The sequence below is a fragment of the Ooceraea biroi genome, chromosome 9 (genome assembly GCF_003672135.1).
Source record: "Ooceraea biroi isolate clonal line C1 chromosome 9, Obir_v5.4, whole genome shotgun sequence".
Lineage (NCBI taxonomy): Eukaryota > Metazoa > Arthropoda > Insecta > Hymenoptera > Formicidae > Ooceraea > Ooceraea biroi.
Window position 1 is genome coordinate 5,822,507 of NC_039514.1, and position 21,894 is coordinate 5,844,400.

General features: G+C 39.4%; 2 protein-coding genes and 1 long non-coding RNA gene across 6 annotated transcripts; 2 read left to right on the forward strand and 1 right to left on the reverse strand.

The window, feature by feature from the left end:
* Nucleotides 1-40: 40 nt before the first annotated feature.
* LOC105279636 (carboxyl-terminal PDZ ligand of neuronal nitric oxide synthase protein) lies at nt 41-17,570 on the reverse strand. 4 transcript variants are annotated; one of them, XM_011339529.3, is made up of 13 exons: nt 15,454-15,476; nt 14,979-15,243; nt 14,203-14,610; nt 13,113-13,184; nt 12,897-12,986; nt 12,241-12,302; nt 11,322-11,430; nt 4,924-5,125; nt 4,389-4,513; nt 3,723-3,908; nt 3,222-3,407; nt 1,727-2,002; nt 43-1,506 (listed from the first exon to the last, which is right to left on the reverse strand). In XM_011339529.3, the coding sequence occupies exons 4-13, from the start codon at nt 13,170-13,172 to the stop codon at nt 1,018-1,020; spliced, it is 1,785 nt and encodes a 594-aa protein (XP_011337831.1). In that variant the 5' UTR covers nt 13,173-13,184; nt 14,203-14,610; nt 14,979-15,243; nt 15,454-15,476; the 3' UTR covers nt 43-1,017. The 4 variants fall into 4 exon arrangements, with proteins under 4 accessions (XP_011337833.1, XP_011337831.1, XP_011337829.1 ...); XM_011339527.3 differs by lacking the exons at nt 14,203-14,610; nt 14,979-15,243 and adding an exon at nt 17,432-17,570 and having other exon boundaries at nt 15,454-15,601; XM_026972730.1 differs by having other exon boundaries at nt 14,203-15,243.
* LOC113562674 lies at nt 15,205-15,602 on the forward strand. The gene is made up of 2 exons (XR_003407036.1): nt 15,205-15,293; nt 15,403-15,602. It is a non-coding gene; the product is annotated as an uncharacterized LOC113562674 (long non-coding RNA).
* On the forward strand, nt 16,626-20,761 carry LOC105279634 (60S ribosomal protein L9). The gene is made up of 7 exons (XM_011339524.2): nt 16,626-16,649; nt 17,390-17,633; nt 18,554-18,624; nt 18,722-18,813; nt 19,599-19,737; nt 19,971-20,298; nt 20,627-20,761. The coding sequence occupies exons 1-7, from the start codon at nt 16,626-16,628 to the stop codon at nt 20,731-20,733; spliced, it is 1,005 nt and encodes a 334-aa protein (XP_011337826.2). The 3' UTR covers nt 20,734-20,761.
* Nucleotides 20,762-21,894: the final 1,133 nt, after the last annotated feature.

Below are 21,894 nucleotides of genomic sequence, written 5' to 3' on the forward strand. Positions count from 1 at the left end.
ATAACACAAGGGTGTGAGAAATAAATACATTCATGCACCGTGTAATATCACGCACATTTTTATTTACATTATACTTAAAAATATATACTGAAAATAAATTCTCTCGATAGTTTTGGCACAAGAAAATATTCGTCGGTTAGATTCTCTGGACGATTCTTATACAATGGGAGTAGTACGCTATAAATCGCGAATAAATACATCGCGACAAGATGCATTATGACTTGTTCCTTCGGACACACGAGACATGTATGTGAGACGTATGTGAGATGACTCGTAGTTTCTTCGGTTACTACTTCGATTTTTACAAACATTCTCCGCAGATGTTACAAAAAAACCCAACAAACAAATCTATCAGTATCTGTTGAAATCGCGATTCTTGCATTCGTCGTGTGAACTTTTAACGGCTACGTTCAATGATATTCATCAGGTAAGAACGCATTATGAAGCATCTTCACCTCTTTCGTTCAAGCGTTCTAGTTTCAAGCGTCATGAAATGATGCATTTTGTGTCTATAAGAATTTCCAGATACAAATCGAAATGTCGAAATGATATAGATTTTACATTTGAGCGATTCAGAGGGAAATGCAAACCCTGATATCCGTTGAACCAAACATTCTCAAATCCACGCGTGGTTTTTCGTGATGTGCAACTAGTAGAATATAATTCGACAAGACGTTTCTTCTTCGTACACTAACGAGATACATTTTTACGCTGTTCAGGACAAGAAATCGCGTGGATAACGCGTTATCGTATTATCACATGCATATAATTGACTATACAAATTAATTCGGCGCCTTTAGTTTTATCTACTCCTAAACAAACCTAAATTACTTTGTAAATTCAAGTATTTAAATCTATGAAATAATTTGTTTTTTTAAACAAATAAACGTTTACAAGGGAGGGAGGATCTAGAGAATCTAGAGGAGAGAGAACGATCAACTGGTTTTTCAAATAAAGATCAAGGTTGATTTTTGCTGAAAAAAAAACATCGAATTAATTTGTAGTCTTATTATAGAATCACTTGGTCGTGTGACGAGCCCAAGTGGTTCGTTGCATCTCGCTCATCAGATCATTGCGCGACGGTAATCGAGCGCTTGTCGTGCGGGAGGGCGGTGGACCGGAAGTTCGCAGGATGGTCGCCAGATTTTTCGAATTTTGCACATTGGTCTTGTTATTCGAGATGCCCTGATTCGCTGAGCTCGTTTTCTTGACCGCGTTATTGTCCGCGCGTCTACCTTGCGGCGGTGGATCCAGAATTATCGGAGGTATGTCGTCCTGCGGATTTATACGCTCTTTCATCTTTGCGTCGGTCGATGAGTACAGTGCGCTTTTATCGTTGGTGCATGGCAACGGCTTTATGAATGCAGCTTGCTGCTGCTGCTGAGTATCCGTATTCTCCGTAGCTCCGTAGTTGTCGAGCTTGTGCGTCATGACCGGCGATGAAGAAAAACTATTCGGCTGAGAAACTCGCAAGGACGCGGAACTCGGCGATAGCTGGGCCGAATTCTGCAAAATTGTATAAATTTGAACTAGATAATATGAATGAAAGACCTTCTCCTCATATCCTTCGACTAATAATTCGAACGTGACAGACTGTGAATCATATTCTATTAATTGCTGCCAAATTGAAAATATAAAAGTTATTTAAATGTTTTAAATTTGCGATGTTTGTTTGCGACAAAGTTAAGAAACTTATACTTGATCGAATTACGAAGGATTTACTCACTGTTGGCCCGCTGCACGGCGGTAAGAGTAAACTCGGACCCATCGCGTACGGCGACGGTGTGTTGTAGGGTGATCTTTGCGGCTGAAATGGGCTTAAATTGTGCAGTCTCTCCAACAGCTGTGTCTGGAACTGCAGTTGATCCGCGGTGGCGTTATTACCCTGAATCCCTAGAGCGCCCAGGCTTCCGGAATAGAGCGATTCCGCTGGATATGAGCAATACGGAAAGGTCGGCGGTTCTAGTTCCCACGGCGAGCCCTGGCCACCAGTCCGCTGGCACTACTCGGGAAGATGCAGTTTGAAGAACAAGATCTTCGAGGTCCGCTTTGTTTAAGCAACGCGAAATTTGCCTTTCTTTCGACTCGTCTTTTCATACTTTTAATCATTGATTAAGTAATTATTGATTAAGTACTTATTTGTATGTTCTGTACGAGACTGAGACTTGTCTCAGGAGTAAGAAGAATTATCAATCATGTTTGCGCAGAGAATAATATATAAATTTTTTTAATTTAAAATTTATGTAAACAAGTCTTTATACATTGATCTAATTTAGCTAAAACTACAAACTCTTTTCTATATTAATAGATATTTTTATGTTTTTCTATGCACGTATCTCTCTTTATATTCTTACCTCTCTGACAATTCTTGGATACTTGGGTACTTTGGATCGGAGCATATCTTTCGATGATCTACGATGCTTATGCCGATACTTTAGTAAGTGAGTAATAACGTTACCTAGCATTTATTGGCGGCGCGTACTCCGAAATCCCGTGTGAAGACCTGTTAGACAACACCGTCATACTGGTGCTTAATTGTTATTAGATTAGTCGTAACTTAAGGTGAAACTCATTCCTCGCTAATCAGATACCTTTCGACGCAAATGTGCGACGTAAAGCAATCGAAAGACAAGACACACGCAAATGTACTCTGCTTGAAATCGCACTTGCAACACGCAAGACTTTCTCGCCCCCCGTTATTCGTTAGTACAAGTTTCGATCAGCGATCTTTTTGACTGGCAATCTTTGTGCCATAAGGGGCGCAAATAGTCGCGCAAATAATGCAAAAAGTCGAGGCTACGGCCGTTTTCGCCGTTTCGGCAGTCTTATCGGCGCCAAATGAAAACGCCTAAAACATAGTGCGTGCATATCGCTAGGTCATCAGGAGTATAAAAAGTAACAGTACATATTATTCGGGGGATATGCAATAGGATATGCAATTGCCCAGTGTAAAGTAAGTGAGGAAAGTGCAAAACGGAAAGTATGTACAAAACGTTTTATTATAAAGTTAAAAAATAATAAAAAGAGAGATGAAATCAGTACAAAAGGCGTTAACGGTATTAAAAAATAATAAGAATAAAAAAGGGAGAAAGTACAAATTGCATTCTGTTAATCGTTAATCGAGATGCAACGCCGCTGCGTCTTTCGATCAGTCGGTTCGTGCTTCGGTTCCGAAAGCTCCATGGAACACTCGTGCGTCACGGAATTCTGTAGAGTGTTACCTGGCCGAGGCTCGACAAGTCGGAAACCGCCGCACCCGGCGGTTGCATCGACGCGGCTGTCGGTATTTGCGACTGCGAGGTGACGTGACCACCGGAAACGCGCTCTTGTTCCCTCAAGTGGCTCACCAGCGCGCTTATGTGTTCCAGCAATTCCTTATTTTGCACTAAGAGCTGATGCGTTCTCGTCTACAACAGGGGAAATAATCATGTTCGTGTTGTAATATTCAATTAACTTTGTCTTTTTCCTTATCAAGATTTCAATGATTAACGAAATATCTTATTGAATGTCTCTTGCACATTTTAACATTTGTGCGCGCGCGCGCGCGCGCGTGCGCACAATTTTCACCTTTTAGAAAATATAAAAATGATAAAAATAGTTATTCGTAAATAAAGCCTATGCGATTTTCAGATGATACAAATTGTTTTATCGTGATAAATCGTGTATAGACAAGCGTTGGCGAAATATTTGCGCGTTCTGGTAATCGATTCGCTTGTTTATACCTGTGCCTCAACTCGTGCTGTCGTTTCCGCCGCTAGCTGATCCTGAAGTAGTCGCGCATGGGCAACGGCAGCTCTGGTTTGTTGACTCTGTTGCTCCAAACGCTCACGTAAGAGCTGTATCTCGTGTTTCAGGGCTGTTAACTCGCCTCCCACCAGTAAACCTCCACACTCGGAGGTCACCGTGCCCTTTAAAACATAGATAGATAGCGGCCAATTTTAAATTGTATATTGTATCGTAATTGCAAGGATAATGATATTGATAGCGTAGATGCGTGCATATCCAGTGAGGAAGGGAGAGACAATACCAGCCGGAACGGTCAAGAGCTTTTTTTCATATACCCCTCTATTTCAGAGAGAAGTATTGCATTCCGTTTTAGACGGTTTAGACGGCGTCTAACGGTTGGCAAATGATAACCGTTCCTAACGGTCAGCGAGTAACGACGATCCTTCACGAGTTACTTTAAAGTCTTGATTCGTGTTTAAAAATTCCGAAGGCTGATTAAAAATACGCGATAAAATCTAATTTTATACTGCAAGATCTAAACCGATATTTTTCATGTCCTCCATAAGTCTTTCGCTTCGTTGGTGTCTGCTTTGTCAGTAATTTTAATTTAAAAATATTACAAGCCGATTTATTCTTGGTATATCCGCGATTGTGAATCTTACCGATGGCGACTGTCTAATCGGTGAGGTAGAGGTCGTTGTCGCTGCTCCATCGTGTGATCGAAGGAGACAAGTAACGGACGTCTGTTCGGGGACCGAATCTTCAGTATCTCCTAATAATGATATGTCTGAAATGTAATAAAAGCAACAGAAATTAATAACAAAATAAATACACGAAATAAAAAAATATATATAAAATGCACAAAGAAAAACGTAAAGATAATATTAAAGAAAGATTTAAATGACAGAAAGAAAACACTTTATAGATATGTTATTAAAAAATTATTTTTGCTAGCACTTGTAAAATATATTAAAAGCAATGAAAATTATAAAGCAAATGAAATAATAAAATAAAAGACACAAAATAATATAAAGTGTAAAATAAAAAGAAAGAAAAGAAACGAGACAAAAATAGGAAAAGACAGAGGAAAGGAGTAATTTTGTGTAATTTGATTATTTTTATCATCATTATTTTTGGAACACCAATATTAAAAAGAACTAAGAGAAGCGCGCAAAATGAAGTACAATTGATATTCACCTTTATGTACGGGCGACGGGGAAGGCTGAGATTGTTCATTAGGAATTTCTTCTTGGTCCTCATAAACATCGCCGTAATTCTCAGCGTGATTTTCGCCGTCCTTGTCTCCTCGTTCGCGATCTTCTGCAGCGTTGTTTATACTTAATTTATGGCACACTTCGAAAGCTTGCCCAACCGTTCTGACCACCCTCATCGCCTGGCTCTAGTTAAATCAAAGTTTTTATTTCGCCTTTCAGCAAGTCCAATAACTAGCGTGTAAGCGTTTAGAATCATACATAAATAATGTCAGACTATTGTAAAACATGAATAAATCTTTATGGGACTTGTCAAACTTACGGAATACAGATACTATGATATTATTTATGATTATTAATGTGTTATACAGTATTTTGTATGCATGTGTATTAAAGAGCTTCCAACATTAGACAATAAATTTTAGATAATATTTTCTATTTAAAAAGTATATGATAATAAAATAATAACAAAAATCATGGATTATGGATAGAATCATTTAAAATGTTTAATCTTATTTCCTCCATAAATGTTGCTATTATTTATGTGACATCAAGCGAAAAAGCAATCTTTAAACAAAGCTTTGGGAAGACGTGCATAAAATTTGTACCTACAAACGACACGTGCCCTTTACCTCGAGCTCATCAAGATCCTCGTTTTCCTCCTCAAAGGGATTTTCATCGAAGCTGAGGTCGACACTGTTTTGCGCGAGTATCAGCTTCGGTCGTATCAACGACTTGCGCGATTTCATGTGATTGAGGGTCTCTGGTTCTTTGAAAGAGAGCTTCTTGCGTGGTCTAGGTGTCATCTCGAAAGGGCTACCAGGACTAGGACCGGGACTTCCTGGCGTAGGAAGCTCGGTCGATGCCATCATCGACCTCAACGAATGCTTGAGCATGATTCTAGGATACCTGACGCTTACGTCCGCCTCCAAATTTTCACGCGTTCACAGCTGCGGACGGTGTCGTCCATATTGCGCTAGATCTCGCGAGCTACATTTCTTTCTTTATTTTTTTTTATTTAGAAGATTCGTCACCTTGGTGGCACAAAGGCGGACCGTTTACCTTGGGAGTTCTTTTGAACCTATTTCAGCTTCTTGTCGAGGCCGTGAAGATCGTAAACACGTGTAAGATTTCACATAGGCAAGCGATTCGCAGCTAATGAGTAGTACACGAAATATCAAGGAATTATTGCTTGCATTCAAGACTTTATTCGTAGAAAAACTTTCATCTTTCATTCGCTTTCTTTAAATTTCCATAAACTTCCAAATGCCTATTTTGTACCTAAATATCTATGAACCTCGAAATATCTTCCCTTGTCCTACGACTTATGTATATTTAATTGTACAAACATAATTCTGTAAACAGTCTACGTGTCCGTCCATTAGACACTCGCGAGAATGTCAGAATATGTTAGGTGTGCGCATATCTGACGCATATTACATTAAATGGACATCGATGGATGTCTAGAATGCATTATCGCCAATGCCAGCTAATGCTGCAGCGGTAATAGCGTAATAAAGACGTACGCCAGCCATTTGACAATCCCCAGGATAAATAATCGTAACCGCTGACGCAAGTCGCAGACATCGTCGAATTTTATGCTTCAGGAAGTACGTACGTCCGTTTTCACGAGCATCGAACACTTCGCCACCCTCCAGCATTTATTTGTTTTATATCCGTGGATACGATTTGCGATTCGAATTCGAACCGTTCAAAGAATCAATGTTGGCGCGCCACGTTTTCAATTATAAATAGTCGTGCTGGATACAATCCTCTGGCAAATTCCCCGCTAAATCGCGCGTAATTTGATAGAAGCTATTATGGGGACCCACGTAGTTTCCGTGAAGAATCGCACATTGCACGAGGACACATCGATCCTAAATTGTACGTATTGTATTTGATCATGTGGTCGATTTTATCATGACGTTAATGATTTTACTGAAAGAAACGATTACATTTAAAGAAGAAAGAGAAAAAAGATAAGGTCACACGGAACGGTTGACTTCAATATGACTGAATATGAAGAAAATCTTCTCATTATTATTAATTTATTATTTGATCATTATTCTTTTCCGCGCGTGATGATTCTGTAATTGGAAACGTAACGCAGAGAGAATTTTTCTGGGAGATATCAATATCCATAAACTGAAAACATATAGTAGTCTGATCTATTTAAGATATATATCTATAACATTGAATAATTGCAATAAATTAATAGCAAAAACTTGCAAAATATTGTGAGAAATCCCTTACACACAACAATAGTAACAAAAATCTTAATACATCAATTGAAAAAGTATTATGTCTTACACACATCTTCTAAATACATATCTCGTTAACTAATACAACTATTGATCAATTGCTAATATGCAAATTGTAACTCTAGTATGAATAATTCAGTCGCGCGATATGGTAATGTTTAATTGTGGCAATATTTCCAACTAGTACACGAATACACTATCCAATGAAAATTTCCCCTTTGTGTATTACCGTATCGCCGTAGATCCCTTACCCAGCGCCTTCATGTTATAACACATGCTCTCGAATCGAACTTGATCTCCTATTTTCACTCGCTCATCACCCCATATATCTTCAACTCCTCAATCATTGCTCGATCATTTAATCACCACGACGTCGATTTCGATCTCCGATGCACATCGTTCGCACAGAATCACTTCCTCGAGGATCGCGCAATGATGATCGTCTACGGCTTCCACGGCGCGTCGTTGCACCGGATGCATATCCGAGAGCCGGTAATGTGCGTAGGAAGAAGAAAAGGAAGAAAACTAAGACTAAGGTTAGGGTGTCGAGCTTGGTAAATGGGACCGCGAAAGCTGGCGAAGTTGACCGTACGACTTCCTAGCGTGGTTTCTTCGCCAGCAAGAAGCACGCAACAGCAGCAGCCGCCGCAGAGCTACGCGGGCGCTTCGCTGGATTTTTCCCCCGGGTTTATTTATAAGCGCATTAATATTCTCGCTCTCGGCCCGCTCAATGGCACTTCTCTCTCTTTCTCCCAGTTCTTCCTCCTCCGCAACGATCTCTCTTCACGTAATCTGCGCGGTCCAAATCGACTCTCATTTACAATACGATTCGTATCCAGATTGCACCGATGTAGAGCTAAATGCGCGCAATAGAGGTTAACGTGCACGACTTTTGTATAGGATTAATAAAACTTAGAATCAAGTGAACATGTTTAATGCTGAATCTCAGCGGGCAGGATTGAGTAACTTCCGTAAATAGAAGAAATCTTATTGTATAAATCTTTGGTAATAAGTTGTAAATATAGAGCTCAAGTAATGTAGTAATAAGTAGAATGTAAAATCATATTTGGAATAATTAAAATTCATTTTTTATGTATAACGAAATAGTTTTGTTTCTAATTTCTAAATTAATATTAGGAAAGTCAAAAAATCGCAGTGTTTTAAGTAGTAGACATAATTCATTCAAAATAAAAGAATCCAATTCAATCGAATGAAAATTATATTAAAATTGAATTGAATTGAAATGTCAATTTAAATTTCGATTCATAACTGTAATCAATCTCATAATTACTTTTAAGGTCAATTAGTCGACTCGAGAAGCACAGAAAAATTATATCAATTACTCAGTATCTCTGTTTTCACTCCTGTTGAAAAATCCAAAAATTCGACGGGCAAATCGAGAGTTTGGAATATCGAATGAGGGCCGAGGAGAATGCGGAAAGCAATGCTCAAAAGTCGCCTGCTATTCTATAGTTCACTGCGAGGATAACGCCAAACGTTGTTTAACAGTCGGTGTGTCACCCGAGACTCCCATGTCCCTCGGTGACGATGAATTATACATTGTACCATTTTGTTCTGTAGCAACGCGTAATTATCTTACATAGTTGGCAAGTTTGTGATATATATTCCTGTATATCGACCGAAAGCGAGTGTAACTCATATTAAACTTGCATTGAAGCGAATCTTTGAATTGCGGGCGCAAAACAATTTGTGCTTGAGAATATAGAAATATTATATTTTCAAAGAAATTCTCACACAACTGTGCATTGCTAACATACAAACACGGGAGGAATATCCCAATTTAGCTTATTATTATTATACTCTTTACATTGATTTTAATATTATGCTATATTTTCTATTTTAGTATTATACTAATATGTAATATAAATTTAGTCTTGTTATATGCTTGTGGAACACTCGAAAAATGTAAATTTTGGCCACATTCGAGGAATCGATATAAAGTTGAAATAGCTGATAAAAGGGACAAGCAAAAGCTCTTTCAGAAGTTTCGTTCAACGCTGCGAATGTCAAATCAAAGCGGATATCTCTGCGACATCCTAGATATATTATCTCCTGTGGGAATCGCCGGTTATTTTTAGATTTACCCAGATTTCAAAAGTGGAATCCAGAATCTCCACATCATAATTAACAAAGAGACAAATGGAGATATTCACGTTTACCGGAAAACCCACAAACGCGATATTACATATACATAGATATCCGGGATACAAAAATAGAATCAGCAAATACGTGAAAATTAATAGGTAAATACAAATTCTCTCGCTTCCTTTCATCAAAAATATTTCAAAAGCTTTGCGACATTGCACTATGAAAAATTTCCAATGTACATCGCATAAAGATAATAAACTATTACATGGAGAGAATGTCTCTACCATAATGTTTATATTAGATACGTGTGTATTTTTGTATCACGCAATTGGGATATATGTTTACATTAAAGTGAAAATTTATAATATTACTGCAATCAATTACACCATTTGTTCAAATGTATCTCTTTTATCCTAATGACAATGACATAAATATTTATATAGACAAGCAATTTTCTTGCAATTTTGCAATCGATATGCAAGTACTGTACAGTATATAGTATCACGTATACTGTACTCAAACCAGATACTATATGTAATCACATAGTATGATGTATTATAGTATACATTTCATGGTGTACTATGATATGGTGTAAGGGGTATAATAAACTCAAGTATACATTGGGGACAGAGCTACTGACACTTGCAGAAGAGCCACAGACATTCGTGTATCTACATACACGTGCGTCGATTAAAATCACACGTTACAAAGTCTCGACCGCGCGCGAGCGAGCTCTTGTTCTCCGAACGTCCAACGAATTTCCGATCGAAGAAATCGCCAGACGGCCGGCAGTCGATGTCGCGGAAGATCGCGCCGGGTCTGTAGCAGACTATTTTAATAACTCGATGTGCCGAAACGGCACACGGCCGCAACTGCAAATACATGACAAAACGATACCCCCGATCCCTTACCCTTCCGCCTCCTCTCCGCGTCTCAACTTCACCGGGCCATCCCTCCACCCACGAAAAGGCGAAAATACACACTCACTTTGACATGCATCCCCCTCGCATCCTCGCCACCCGATACCGTCCGCCGCGAAGAAAAGATCGGCGGGAGGAACAGGGCGGGGGTGTGCGAGACGCCGGCCAAGGAGAGAGAGTCCACATTTATTTATAGATTTACAATAACGTGAGTTGATAAAGCGCCAGGCGACCGACGCGGGCGAACCGCGTGAATTGTCGCACGCGCGCGTATTTGTGCACATGCGTATGTCCGTGCACAGTGTAATTTCACGTTGGCTGGTACTGCGTACGGCGCGGGCGTACGCGAATTAAATGGATCCACGGATAAATAGGTGGATGCGAACGATCTCGGATCTGGGTGAGATTTAACTAATCGCTCCCGACAGCGCGCTCGACAGAGCTACCGCACGTTTCGTCGTGGACAAAGCTCTATTTCTCGACCGCTATTTGTAATTTAATGTCGCTTTACTCTCTTCTGTCTCTTAGTATCATGATTTATTAAGTGTAAATTCATCCAATATTAATCCCTGAATCCTATCCACTTGTAATGATTATTTTAGATCGGAATACAAATATTGCTTTAAAGCGCTTTTATTACTTTTTATTAATCTCAATTTTTGTTAAAAATGTAAAAGAGCATCAAGTTAATTTAATAATTATATGATTTCTTATATTTGTGATGCGTAACCAATTTATCATTTGTTTAACAATTTTTAAATTTGTGCAGGATATCTAGTGCAGGATATCTAGTGCAGGATATCTAGTGCACGATATCTAGTAAAGATATCTAGTAAAGATATCTAGTAAAATGTAGTAAAATTGCAATATACAATATACATAAATTATAAGATCGTCAACTAAAAACAACATAAACTGGCAACTGTAATATTTCACAATTGCTAATAATGATTATATCCATAATTACATTTTCATATGATTTCCTCTTAATTCAGTTCTCTTAGTTCTTTAACGCGACATAATCCAAGATCACGCGAACGCGATATCGAAATATCGGAAGCTCAGAAATGTGTATAAATGAATGCAGAACTCACCTTTTTGCTAGATTTGAAGACATTACACTTAAAAGTATTGCTGCTGCCGTCACGGGCAATGTAACTAAATATTTTTAGATCGTGGCTATCGTGCGAGACGTAGAATATCCTGAAACATACGTTTGATTTTTATTTCTACAGAGACTGTTTTGTAAAAATAATCGGCAGCATGTAGCTTATTAAATTACGCACTATACACGCCGTGACGTCTTCACAACCGTGAGATCATCATTTTCGAATATTTTATATATTTGGCCGGAAACATGCAAATTCTGTTTACCGATGTTTTAACATTATTGCATGTATTCTGACGTGTACATGTGTATAATGCTATACGTATCAGAAACCAAAACAATTTGTCTCTTGTACGCATATTGCGTGTATGTGTGCGCCGACGAGTTTTTCGCCGCCAGACGTGCTTCGTGCGTTCCGAATAATTGACTTTTCCGCCGTTTATTATTTAAAAACTATTATTAGTGCAAACACGATACAGATTCGGCGCGTTAGTCGGTAGTTGCAAGACGATCGTTACAATTTACTACATGCGTAAAATCAGACTGAGAATGGCTCTCAATCTATTTTTCACTCTCACGGAATTTCAATGAGAAAGAAAATGCGATAAATATACGAATCATGTGTCCAAAAAGTGCAAACCTATATATATGTATATAAATTTCCATATATATATTTGATATACTTATTCTATATTTATATGGTCTGCATATTTGTAACTTACGTATCTTTCCATTTTGCATTTTTTATATCTACTTTTATCTTCACTAACCAATTTAACATCTCGTTTCGTACAATTTTTGTACAAAAAACAAAAAGAACATCCGAAAAACGTAAATGAAATCGATTCACAGGAAAAGAAAGCGACAGTGATAAACGATAGCAGTCAGATGCAATGCTATCTCACCTGTAAATCGGATGGTGCATCAAGTATATCTTATTCTCGTCCATCCACTGCTGCTGTTTCTTCTGCGAAAACGATAAGCGGAAGATGAGCGATCATCACTTTAAGAGTTATTGTTAGTTACCACTGATTTGTTACTGTTGTATCCGCGCCGTTACACGCGTATAACAAATATATACGATTCCTGATGTGTATCAGTGCGGATAGAACGTGGCGCTTATCCAAAATTATTTCTCGTTTAAATTGCAACCGTTGCGAAATACGCGTGGTGAAACGGGCTTGTGCGCGCGATTTTTCCCTCGACATTCGCGGAAGACGCACTTGGACCTTCCTCGTCTCATGCGCGGAGACACCTTGCATTCACATTTTCAAACATTCAATGTTAAATGCTACCGCGAGACTCTTCCGGTTTCATTTATTAGATACGTTTATGGTGAACCTCGTATCTTGAACAGCCTCGCGAATGACGGAATCACACGCACGAGTTCAAGGTAGCATATCCTTTTATTGTAACTCTAACAAGACCAACGAGTCGGCTTGATTTTGGAAATCAGAGAAAAGAGTCATCTCTTAAATGTCGCGTCGGCGAAAAATCAACGAATTCACGTTCACTCCAATCACACGCGTATCAACATACAATATTTGAGAGGAAAAATTACCTTTTTCTTTCGTAGCGTCACTTTCATCCCATCCACCGAGATTTCCAGCGTCACTTTTTTCTTCTTGATCCCTTTGGTCTTAAACTCATACTGCGGATAACAGATCGGAATTTAATACGATAAGATACAGAACGCGAACCGATACCGAAAGTCGTATCCCACTACCGTTCTAATCGGATTAATAATTAGCTCTGATGCGCGTATACGTATACTTACGCGGATTCTTCGCATCGCCGCCACGATCTCCACTCGGCTAGTCGGTCGCGGAACCTCCATAGAACCAATGAACTGCAACAGAAGAAGCGTAACGGTTACTATTAGTATTTTATAATATAAAATTATAATAAACTTATTTTTATATCATTATTAGTATTAATTGTATCCTTTTATTATTATTAGAGATCGGAGATAGGAGTGTCTTAGACCGTGTACGATAAGAGATTTTTCACAGAGAACGTCACGTGGAATAGGTCGTCCCGCTTCGCGTACATAACGTAAACGCACGTACGTAGTTACGCCGCCATAATCATACCGCGAAGGAGCGCTAAGACGATCTGTATTTAGAATTCCCCCATTGAGGCGATGGTCTCAGCCACGTGTTCGGGTGATCCGAGTCACACGTGGTGTTCTTCTCACGCACACGCGCCTCTGCCGTAGCCAGTTTCTCTGCAAATTCGCGATCGATAAACTATGCCAGTCTCGCAATAACAATAACCGACGCGACGGAGAGAAACCACGTTCGTTCTTGAAAAATGAAAAATTTCATATCGCTCTTTAACTCGTGTGTCCATCGTTGAACGATTAAAAAGTGCAATTACATAGTCCAAATTTGTAAAAGCTGACTTCAGGAACAGTCGAAAAAAGTTTGATTCAATTTTTACTTTATTGCATTCGGTAGAATGCAAATTATTCATTTCGGTCAAATAATCGTTGTTCATGATTAGACATTATTGTCTATAATACAGATGTCACTAGCATTATTATCTGTATTACATGTAAACTGATTTGAAAAATTGAAAGTCATCGACTTTCGACAGTTACTTTGAACTTTTATTACCACGACGTTCTCTTAAGCTGCCAGAAAATGTATAGAACATCGCTTCGAGTTCCGTGAACCGAGGGAGATTCGGGAAGCGTCGCTTCACGCGTCCTCCGAACGTGTTTGAGAGGCAGCATCTCTCGGGCATTTCGCGCCGTATCCTGAGCGCATACGTCACATCGTACAGACGTCACGAGCGTCGCGGCGTAAGCCGACTCTGCCGAACGCGAATCGCGCGCGCGCGCGCGCGCGTACGAAAGCTCTAACCTTCCTCGCGCAGGTGAAGTGCCACCGAAATAAACACGTGCACGATACACGATGACGTCACGACACGCGGTGTGGCCGGCGTCGTCCAGAAATAAAGCCTGCTGGTTTACATATCGCGCTGTCGTCGCGCAATTGTTGCACCATCGACGACGTCCAAATATTATTATTCCGTATTGCCTGCAGCGGCGAGAGAGGGGCCCCCTCCTCTCAATCCGGTAGTGCGGATTCAGTTCCCCGAATCGATCGCGTGACGTAAAAAACCCCCAGGCACCGTTTCAATCGCGACGTTGTCTCTCGCGACTGAAATGTTCCTCCTGCGTTGCGTTCGACTTGCGCCTCGTTTTCACCTTAGGGTCGTTCTGTTTACATCCGCCTTGCACAATTCAGTTCAGTTGCGAAAAGACTCTGCTGTAAAGTACCCATTGTGAAAAACAGCTGAGAAATGTCAATTGTACGGAGAATACCTTTTGTCGAGTGGTGCAAGTTAGTAATCAAAATTCGACGGTACGGCACGTGACTAGATTTTATAATAATAATATTCACGTTAGAGTTACAAAATGTACATATTAATTACAACATTAATATATATTAGGTCATTAACTAAGTAATCCGAGTTTAGATGGTGATATTAGCGACGTTTTGTAGAATTTTGGTTTTTTTGTGAAAGTTGCCTATCCTGCTATAAAATTATGTGTTGTTTGATTCATTGATGCGACCCGAGTTATTTACATATTCTCTCCCTTTAATATGGACATCTGCTATATGTTCATACGTACCACAGTGTAGTGTCAACTCACGTGGTGCAATATTTCACCGAAATAGGTCGAAAGAGGCGCGAAGGCTTCTTTTTCAACGCACTGTGTCAAAGCAGATGCTCTCGTTCGCGATCGTCCGAAGAACGAAGAATGGTTCATAGCCGACATACATTTCCTTCTGACGCGGACGTGAGAGAGCGCTATCGACCGCTAATGCTACTATTTTCTCAAAGTATGCATCTTCAGCACACCAAGTGCGCGAAGCTCTTGTGATGAAGAATTTGCGCTACAATTAGTTACTATCAAAATCATTTGATGATGTGACAACATCGTAAGGTAAGATCCTCATATATAGGATGCGTAAATTAATTCGGTACTATTTTTGAAGAAATTAAGCCTTACAAACTTATTTACAAACAAATTAATAAATCATGTCAATCTTAAGGGAGGGTGTGCGTGAACGAAGGGGGGGACCGAAGAGATCACTCGAGATTACCTTCGCGTGGAACACGATTCCGCGGTGAAACGCCTCCTCGCTATGCAGCGGTATTCGCGTGTCGTACTCGTCATTATGTACGAGGTTGTACTGCTTCTTAGAGGGCATGCTGAGCCCAGCTGCATTCGACTATCCTCGTCCAGCCTGGCTGCAATTATAATAAACGAGCCATCAGCGTTTTAGAGAAACGTTCTCATAACGACTGCTTATTTCATCTAACAAATATTAGCCCTTGGATAAAAATCATGTGCTCTTAAAGTCCGAACATTTTCATGGAAAACAATGAGTTTTAGTTTTTACTAGGAACAACTCCATTCTCAGCGATAACAGTAACTCGGTATCGTGATACGCGTGTTGTACATGAGCATGTTAGTAATATCGCCTTCGTGACTACGTTGTATACGAGTATATAGTCATTTTCGATCCTTAAAAGGTACACGATAGCTCGCAAGTACTGATTTTCTTTCGTGTACCTTCTGCACGTTGCTATTTCATTCATCATAGTATGTGTAACACAGCTCACGGTAATAATTCAATCTCTACATTTCGTAGCTTGGAAGTTTATTGTTAGTAATGTCATAGAGTATGTGCTGTAATGCATAAAAATTTTTTTAATTCTATACGCGTGCATTAACGCCCTTAATCACAGCTTTCCACTTTATTACACAAAGTAGTAATTTATAAGCGAAAGGTCATACAAAGTAGTAATTTATCGCTTTCTGAGAAATTACTTTAAATGTGCGTTCAATTTCATAAAATCAAGGCGAAATAATAACTTTAGCATGTACATATAATTCTCGGGATATCTTCGTTGAAAAATAAAAATATGTTACTCGCAAAAATAAACTATAATATACATCAGAACGTATTCAACGTATTCGAGAACAAGCGAATTGCTCGATTTAATGCGCGTTTTCAAATTTTATCTATGCATCTGTGTATGTCGAATAAATCTATATTATTATATAATAATTCTTGATTTCAGACTCGTGTTTATTTTTCTCGATCCACGTGCGATCGTGTCGTCGAGTGATGAGAATTACGCGACGCCGGTGATGTAAATTCCATATTTCCGAATCTTATCCAGAAAACGCGCGCGTACACGGATCGCGTTGTGATATCGAAAGGGGACGGGGCGCGGCGTCGCCGCCGTTTCCACGTCGCGCCACAAGATGCACCTCGAGATGCAGCTTTGTGTACGCGCACCTGAGCTTAAGTAGCATTCACAATGGCGCGACGCAACAAACAAAGAAGCTTCAGTCGCGCTCGTGGTCGTGAACGCAGTTGCAATCGAGGAATCATCTGTTTACAATGCCAGCTTCGAGAAAACGCAGCGTCATAATCCAAGATCTTAGACACGCAGCAGTTTATCCGACTTGCGAATCGTCCCTACCGATTGAACGTGAAGGGGAGACTGATGTCTGACGCGATTGAAACCATCGCGAATAATTCGATAACCGCGAAGAGCATAATAAATAAGAGATAATGAAGAGATCAAAGATAACTTTAAAACGTTTTCATTCAAGACATCGACTGGTTATTTGAAAAGAAAATATTTATTAAGTGAACTTTATATATGCGTCCGCATATGAGGATGTCGCGGAATTAGAAATAATATTTTGGAATACACTTTACGTTTAACTTATTAAACAATCTTATAATGTTGTATTACCTTTTTATCAACGCGTTTAAAAAGAAAAAAGGGAAAACAATACGACTTCAGTTGAGTAAATCAATTGATCTTTAAAATTCTCTTTACATCGCATAAAAACTGAATCTCGTTTACATCTGCAAATCATATTTAGACGTAACAATTCGCTTGTCTGACAATGAGACGAAAGATTACAATTATCACTTGTCATCCTCGCTTGTACCTGATCTCCTTCTTCGTTTGAAAGAAATCTCTATCTTTTTAATCAATGACATAAATTAAAAGAAAAGAAAAAAAAGGAAAGATTCAAAAGCCGGGCACTCTTACCTAAAAGCTGATTGGACGATCGGTCGGCGTTGTGTCTCATTAACCGCGGTGGTGCGTATCTTCGACGAGCAACGTTCAGTTGACGACGCTCCTCGTGCGAGAATCAACTTGACGCGTGAACGCGGCTTTACGACGGCGAGCAGGCCGGTCAGGCGAGAGGGGTGCGCTCGCGCACGCATTCGGGTCTCGCTGCAACAAAGGTGCTGAGGAACCACCGACCACGACAAGCCATACCAGATACACATGCACACGATCTATCTCCTTCTCTCTCGTTCGCCCGTACCACTAGTGGACAGGCTGAAGCAGAGTGGCCAGTCTCTTTCTCTCTCTCTCTCTCTCTCTCTAGAGAGAAACGGATGACAGAGCGACTCGGTCGCTCGCTGTAATTCACTGGGCCGTCCCGCGTTTCGCGGGAAGAAGTGTTACGGGATAATTATCCTGAGGCACGCGAAAGTCAGCGGACTCTCCTCGATCTCGCATTTGTCGACCGGACCGCGATCTCACGGGAGATGAGCGTGCGTCGAGTTCCGACGAGGAGGCACTCGCGAGTCACTCGTGCCGCGAGCAGCGACGGGAGACGGGAACGAGGGATCGGGCCGAAGAAAAAGATAAAAAGAAAAATAAAAAAGCGAAAAAGATGGAGCAAGAAAGGATCGTGAGGGGTAAAGTGAAGTGGCGCCTGACAACGCGCGCACAAGCGACACGAGATGATATTTATACTGGCATCACCTGACGACGACGACGACGACGTTCAGAGCGCGCACCACCGGTGTGCACCACCTCGCGCGCGCACTTCTCTCATACTCGTATCCCCGCTCGATTCCGGGCAGTCGATAGACCGCAACCAACGCGCGCGCGCTCTTGCCGCTCCGCTTGGCGCTTACGTTTTCATGTTGTCTCGCTCGACTCCCGAAGAGAGACCGACGGGAGCAGTGAGAAGGAGAAAAGCGAGAGAGAGCGCGCACGGCCGCGGCGTAACGAAGAAAGAAATGCATGAATGCGCGAGCATACGGCTCTACAGAGACGCTACGCGACGAGACATCCCCACCGACCACCGCGAGCGTTCCCGGCACCGCACTGAAAAATCATACCGCGGAGGCGCGAACCTGTATATGTACATAGGTGGTAGTCGCTCCGTTTTACGTGCTAGGTGCTACGCTGTGCGCGCGCTGCCCCTCGGTGTAGCAAGTACAGTTCGATCTCTATTCTTTCAACGCGCCATCTAGTATGAAAAGTAAGAAATTTGTAACTACAGTCTCTAGGGCTCTTTGTAACTATAGTTGAAAGAAGTTCTACATATTTCTTACTATAAGGTTACGGCAGCCATACCTCGTCTCGTCATCGGTTCCATCTTTTTCCGGTTACGGTGCGACATATGTGAGGTAAAGTTATTTTCGCGGTGAAATTATCGTACAAATCCCTTGTAATCCGTTGATGTGTCGTATGAATCAATTCATTATTATACGCTTTTAGCATCGTCATTTTTCATTCTTCTTTCATCAAACAATATTTTATTGTCAAATGCAAACTGTTAAACAATTACACTTTATAACCTTCACGTGTTAAATCTGTCAATGGCTTGCTTTGTGGAAATCATAAGATGCTAATATAAAGAAATATTAAATTCCATATGAAATTAAAGAACTGCCAATAAGAAATTTCAATTTGTTAGTTGCACCATTGTTCTCGAGCTATAGCCGTATTGCTATTGTGTAAACATAAACTAACAATAAGTCGTTATAACCTACAAACTGTCCTGTGTGTGTCCACTTGCGAGCTCCTTAACCGCGTGTTATACAGTAAACAATGAATTTGAAGCTAATTGTATGTTGTTACAATCTTTTTAAGTATTATTTTTTACCAAACAACAAGAAGGTAATCCACTTGTATCAACAATCTCATTTTTTTTCTCGAGGATACAATAAGTAGAAGGAATTTGATTTTTGTGAATTCAATTTCTCACGCAATTTCTCATGCACAATCATACATTTTGTATCATTCATGCGTTGCAACTACATATTTTTCGTATAAATTATTTATCATCCATGTACTAATACATCCGTGTCTCCAGGATCTAACAAATAAATATTGCTTAATGCTACTATCGTATATGTACAACATATTCCACATTGTAAAATATTTCTGTATAAATTTGTTTGCCTTGCAGAATGAAACAAATCGTAACGAACCAAACTGTTAAAATCCCAGAGGGATTGACTGTTACGGTCAAGTCCCGCCTGGTAACGGTGAAAGGACCAAGGGGTGTTTTGAAACGATCATTCAAACATCTTGCCCTGGATATTCGTGTAAGTAAAGAGTTTGTTGTACTTGTGTTCTATAATATATAATTATTAAAAGTATCTTATGGTGACTTTACAATTGATTGTGATATTATCCGCACGTTATGATGATAATGTGGATTCCCCTTCATTTGCCATAAATGAGACATCCAAATCTGAATTTTATTTCCAAGTTATACTAAGACATATTTTTATTTTTATTGCACTCTCTAAGATGTGTATTTTCTGTGTACAAACAGATGGTCAGTCCACGATTATTGAAGGTAGAAAAATGGTTTGGCACCAAGAAGGAATTGGCTGCGGTTCGTACCGTGTGCTCTCATATTGAGAACATGCTCAAAGGAGTAACAAAGGGCTATCAATATAAAATGCGTGCCGTCTATGCCCATTTCCCTATTAACTGTGTAACTACGGAGAACAACACGGTGATAGAAATCCGTAATTTCTTGGGTGAGAAATACATACGACGAGTTAAAATGGCACCTGGTGTCACAGTCGTAAATTCAGCTAAGCAGAAAGACGAACTAATCATAGAAGGAAATTCTCTGGAAGATGTATCCCGTTCCGGTAAATACACAGAATTTCTTTTCAATAGATAGAGCAACACTTATCCTCTTGATGCTTTATGATAATTCATTAGGTATGCCGAAACGTCCTGTCCGTTTTTTAACTAAAAGAAAAGTAATTTTTCCTATGCATTTTATACGGATTATGACGGATAAGAGCTCTAGCTAAACGAATGAGTTATAGCCTGCATTAATTTTCCACTTACAATAAATGTGCGCTAAACAGAACTCTGTTCTTCGACATGCCTAATATATAAATGTGATAATGCATAAATAAATCGCGGGCGCGCGCGTGATTTATATTTAAATAATATATTCCGTCGTTTCAGCCGCCCTTATTCAGCAATCAACCACAGTGAAGAACAAGGATATCAGAAAGTTCTTGGACGGACTTTATGTCTCTGAAAAAACAACTGTTGTACAAGACGATGAATAAATTCGTGAATTAATATGAATTTTTATTAAACATGTCTTGTTCATGACACTAATCTATACTGCCGTAGAAAATGTAGTTTCTAATTCTGTTGAAATTATAATTGATTCTTTTATCTTTCATATACTTTCATAATTAATAGCTATAAAAATTAATGTTACGTTAGATTAAATGAAATCGCATTTTTTCTGACGCAAGATAAATAAGAGCAATAATACGTCGAAATTAATCAGAGGAGAAATGTAATAATTCCATTGTAATAATTGCAGAAAAGCAGGCGAAATTGATAAAGACGCGAGATCGGGTCAACGGTCAGTGTAAAGCATACACACCTCATCGTGATAATAATATGACAGTAATGTATATCATTTACAAGGAACATTTCAGATAAGTCGATGCGCGTTACTCATTTAACATGCGGAAACAAAATGGTTACAACGAGGGAACGATAAACAGTAAATATTCTATAGATATTAAATTGTTTAGCAGAAAATATTAAAGTTGATATATCTATAACTAGGCTCTCACAACGACGAATGATTTCTACATTTTATTCATTTTTGTTTCTTTGTGCGTGCGTGTATGTGTTCACAAAAGTTTCTAGTTCATATTTCTAATGATACAGAATAAATATACTAAATATTCAACTATTTAGATGAGATATTAAAATATTTCATTAACGGTCAATTATTTACTAATTGTACTTTCAAATTTTATTTGTACCTTGCAACTAACGCATTCATACCTATCCAAATAAAAAAAGTACTCGAGACTTTTCTTATGCTGGCTCTTACGCTCCTCGACTTCGATCTTTCAACTTTGTCCCTCTTTTTTTGTAACGAACTTTGCATTTTTCATACGAAACAATTTATTGTGCAAGTTGATAAGAATTGTACAGACGTGCAAAAAATATTATCATCTGCCTGACCGATAATTGTCAGGTGCCAATAGTCTGGCGCGATCTTTGAGCTTGTGATGTTCTCTAATCTTTATCAACTTCAATAATATTTTCACTTTCAAGCGCATCGAAAAGAATACATAAGAAATAATGATGACGCAAAACCGACATAGAGAAAAACAGTAGCGTTACAGCACTATAAGACACGTGTCTTATATTTTATAATTATTGTTAAGTATGACAGTATATTATCATCATTTCCATGT

Excerpts from the sequence above, each read along its gene's own strand:
- LOC105279634 (XM_011339524.2), top strand. The coding sequence starts at position 16,626 with ATGCACCTCGAGATGCAGCTTTGT. Across the intron at positions 18,625-18,721 it reads CCCTCGGTGTAGCAAGTACA|TTCTACATATTTCTTACTAT; the intron begins GTTCGATCTCTA and ends AGTTGAAAGAAG. Across the intron at positions 19,738-19,970 it reads ATCTTGCCCTGGATATTCGT|ATGGTCAGTCCACGATTATT; the intron begins GTAAGTAAAGAG and ends GTGTACAAACAG.
- LOC105279636 (XM_011339527.3), bottom strand. The coding sequence starts at position 15,561 with ATGCCCTCTAAGAAGCAGTACAACCTCGTACATAATGACGAGTACGAC. Across the intron at positions 12,303-12,896 it reads TGACGCTACGAAAGAAAAAG|AAGAAACAGCAGCAGTGGAT; the intron begins GTAATTTTTCCT and ends TCGTTTTCGCAG. Across the intron at positions 11,431-12,240 it reads ATGCACCATCCGATTTACAG|GATATTCTACGTCTCGCACG; the intron begins GTGAGATAGCAT and ends CGTATGTTTCAG.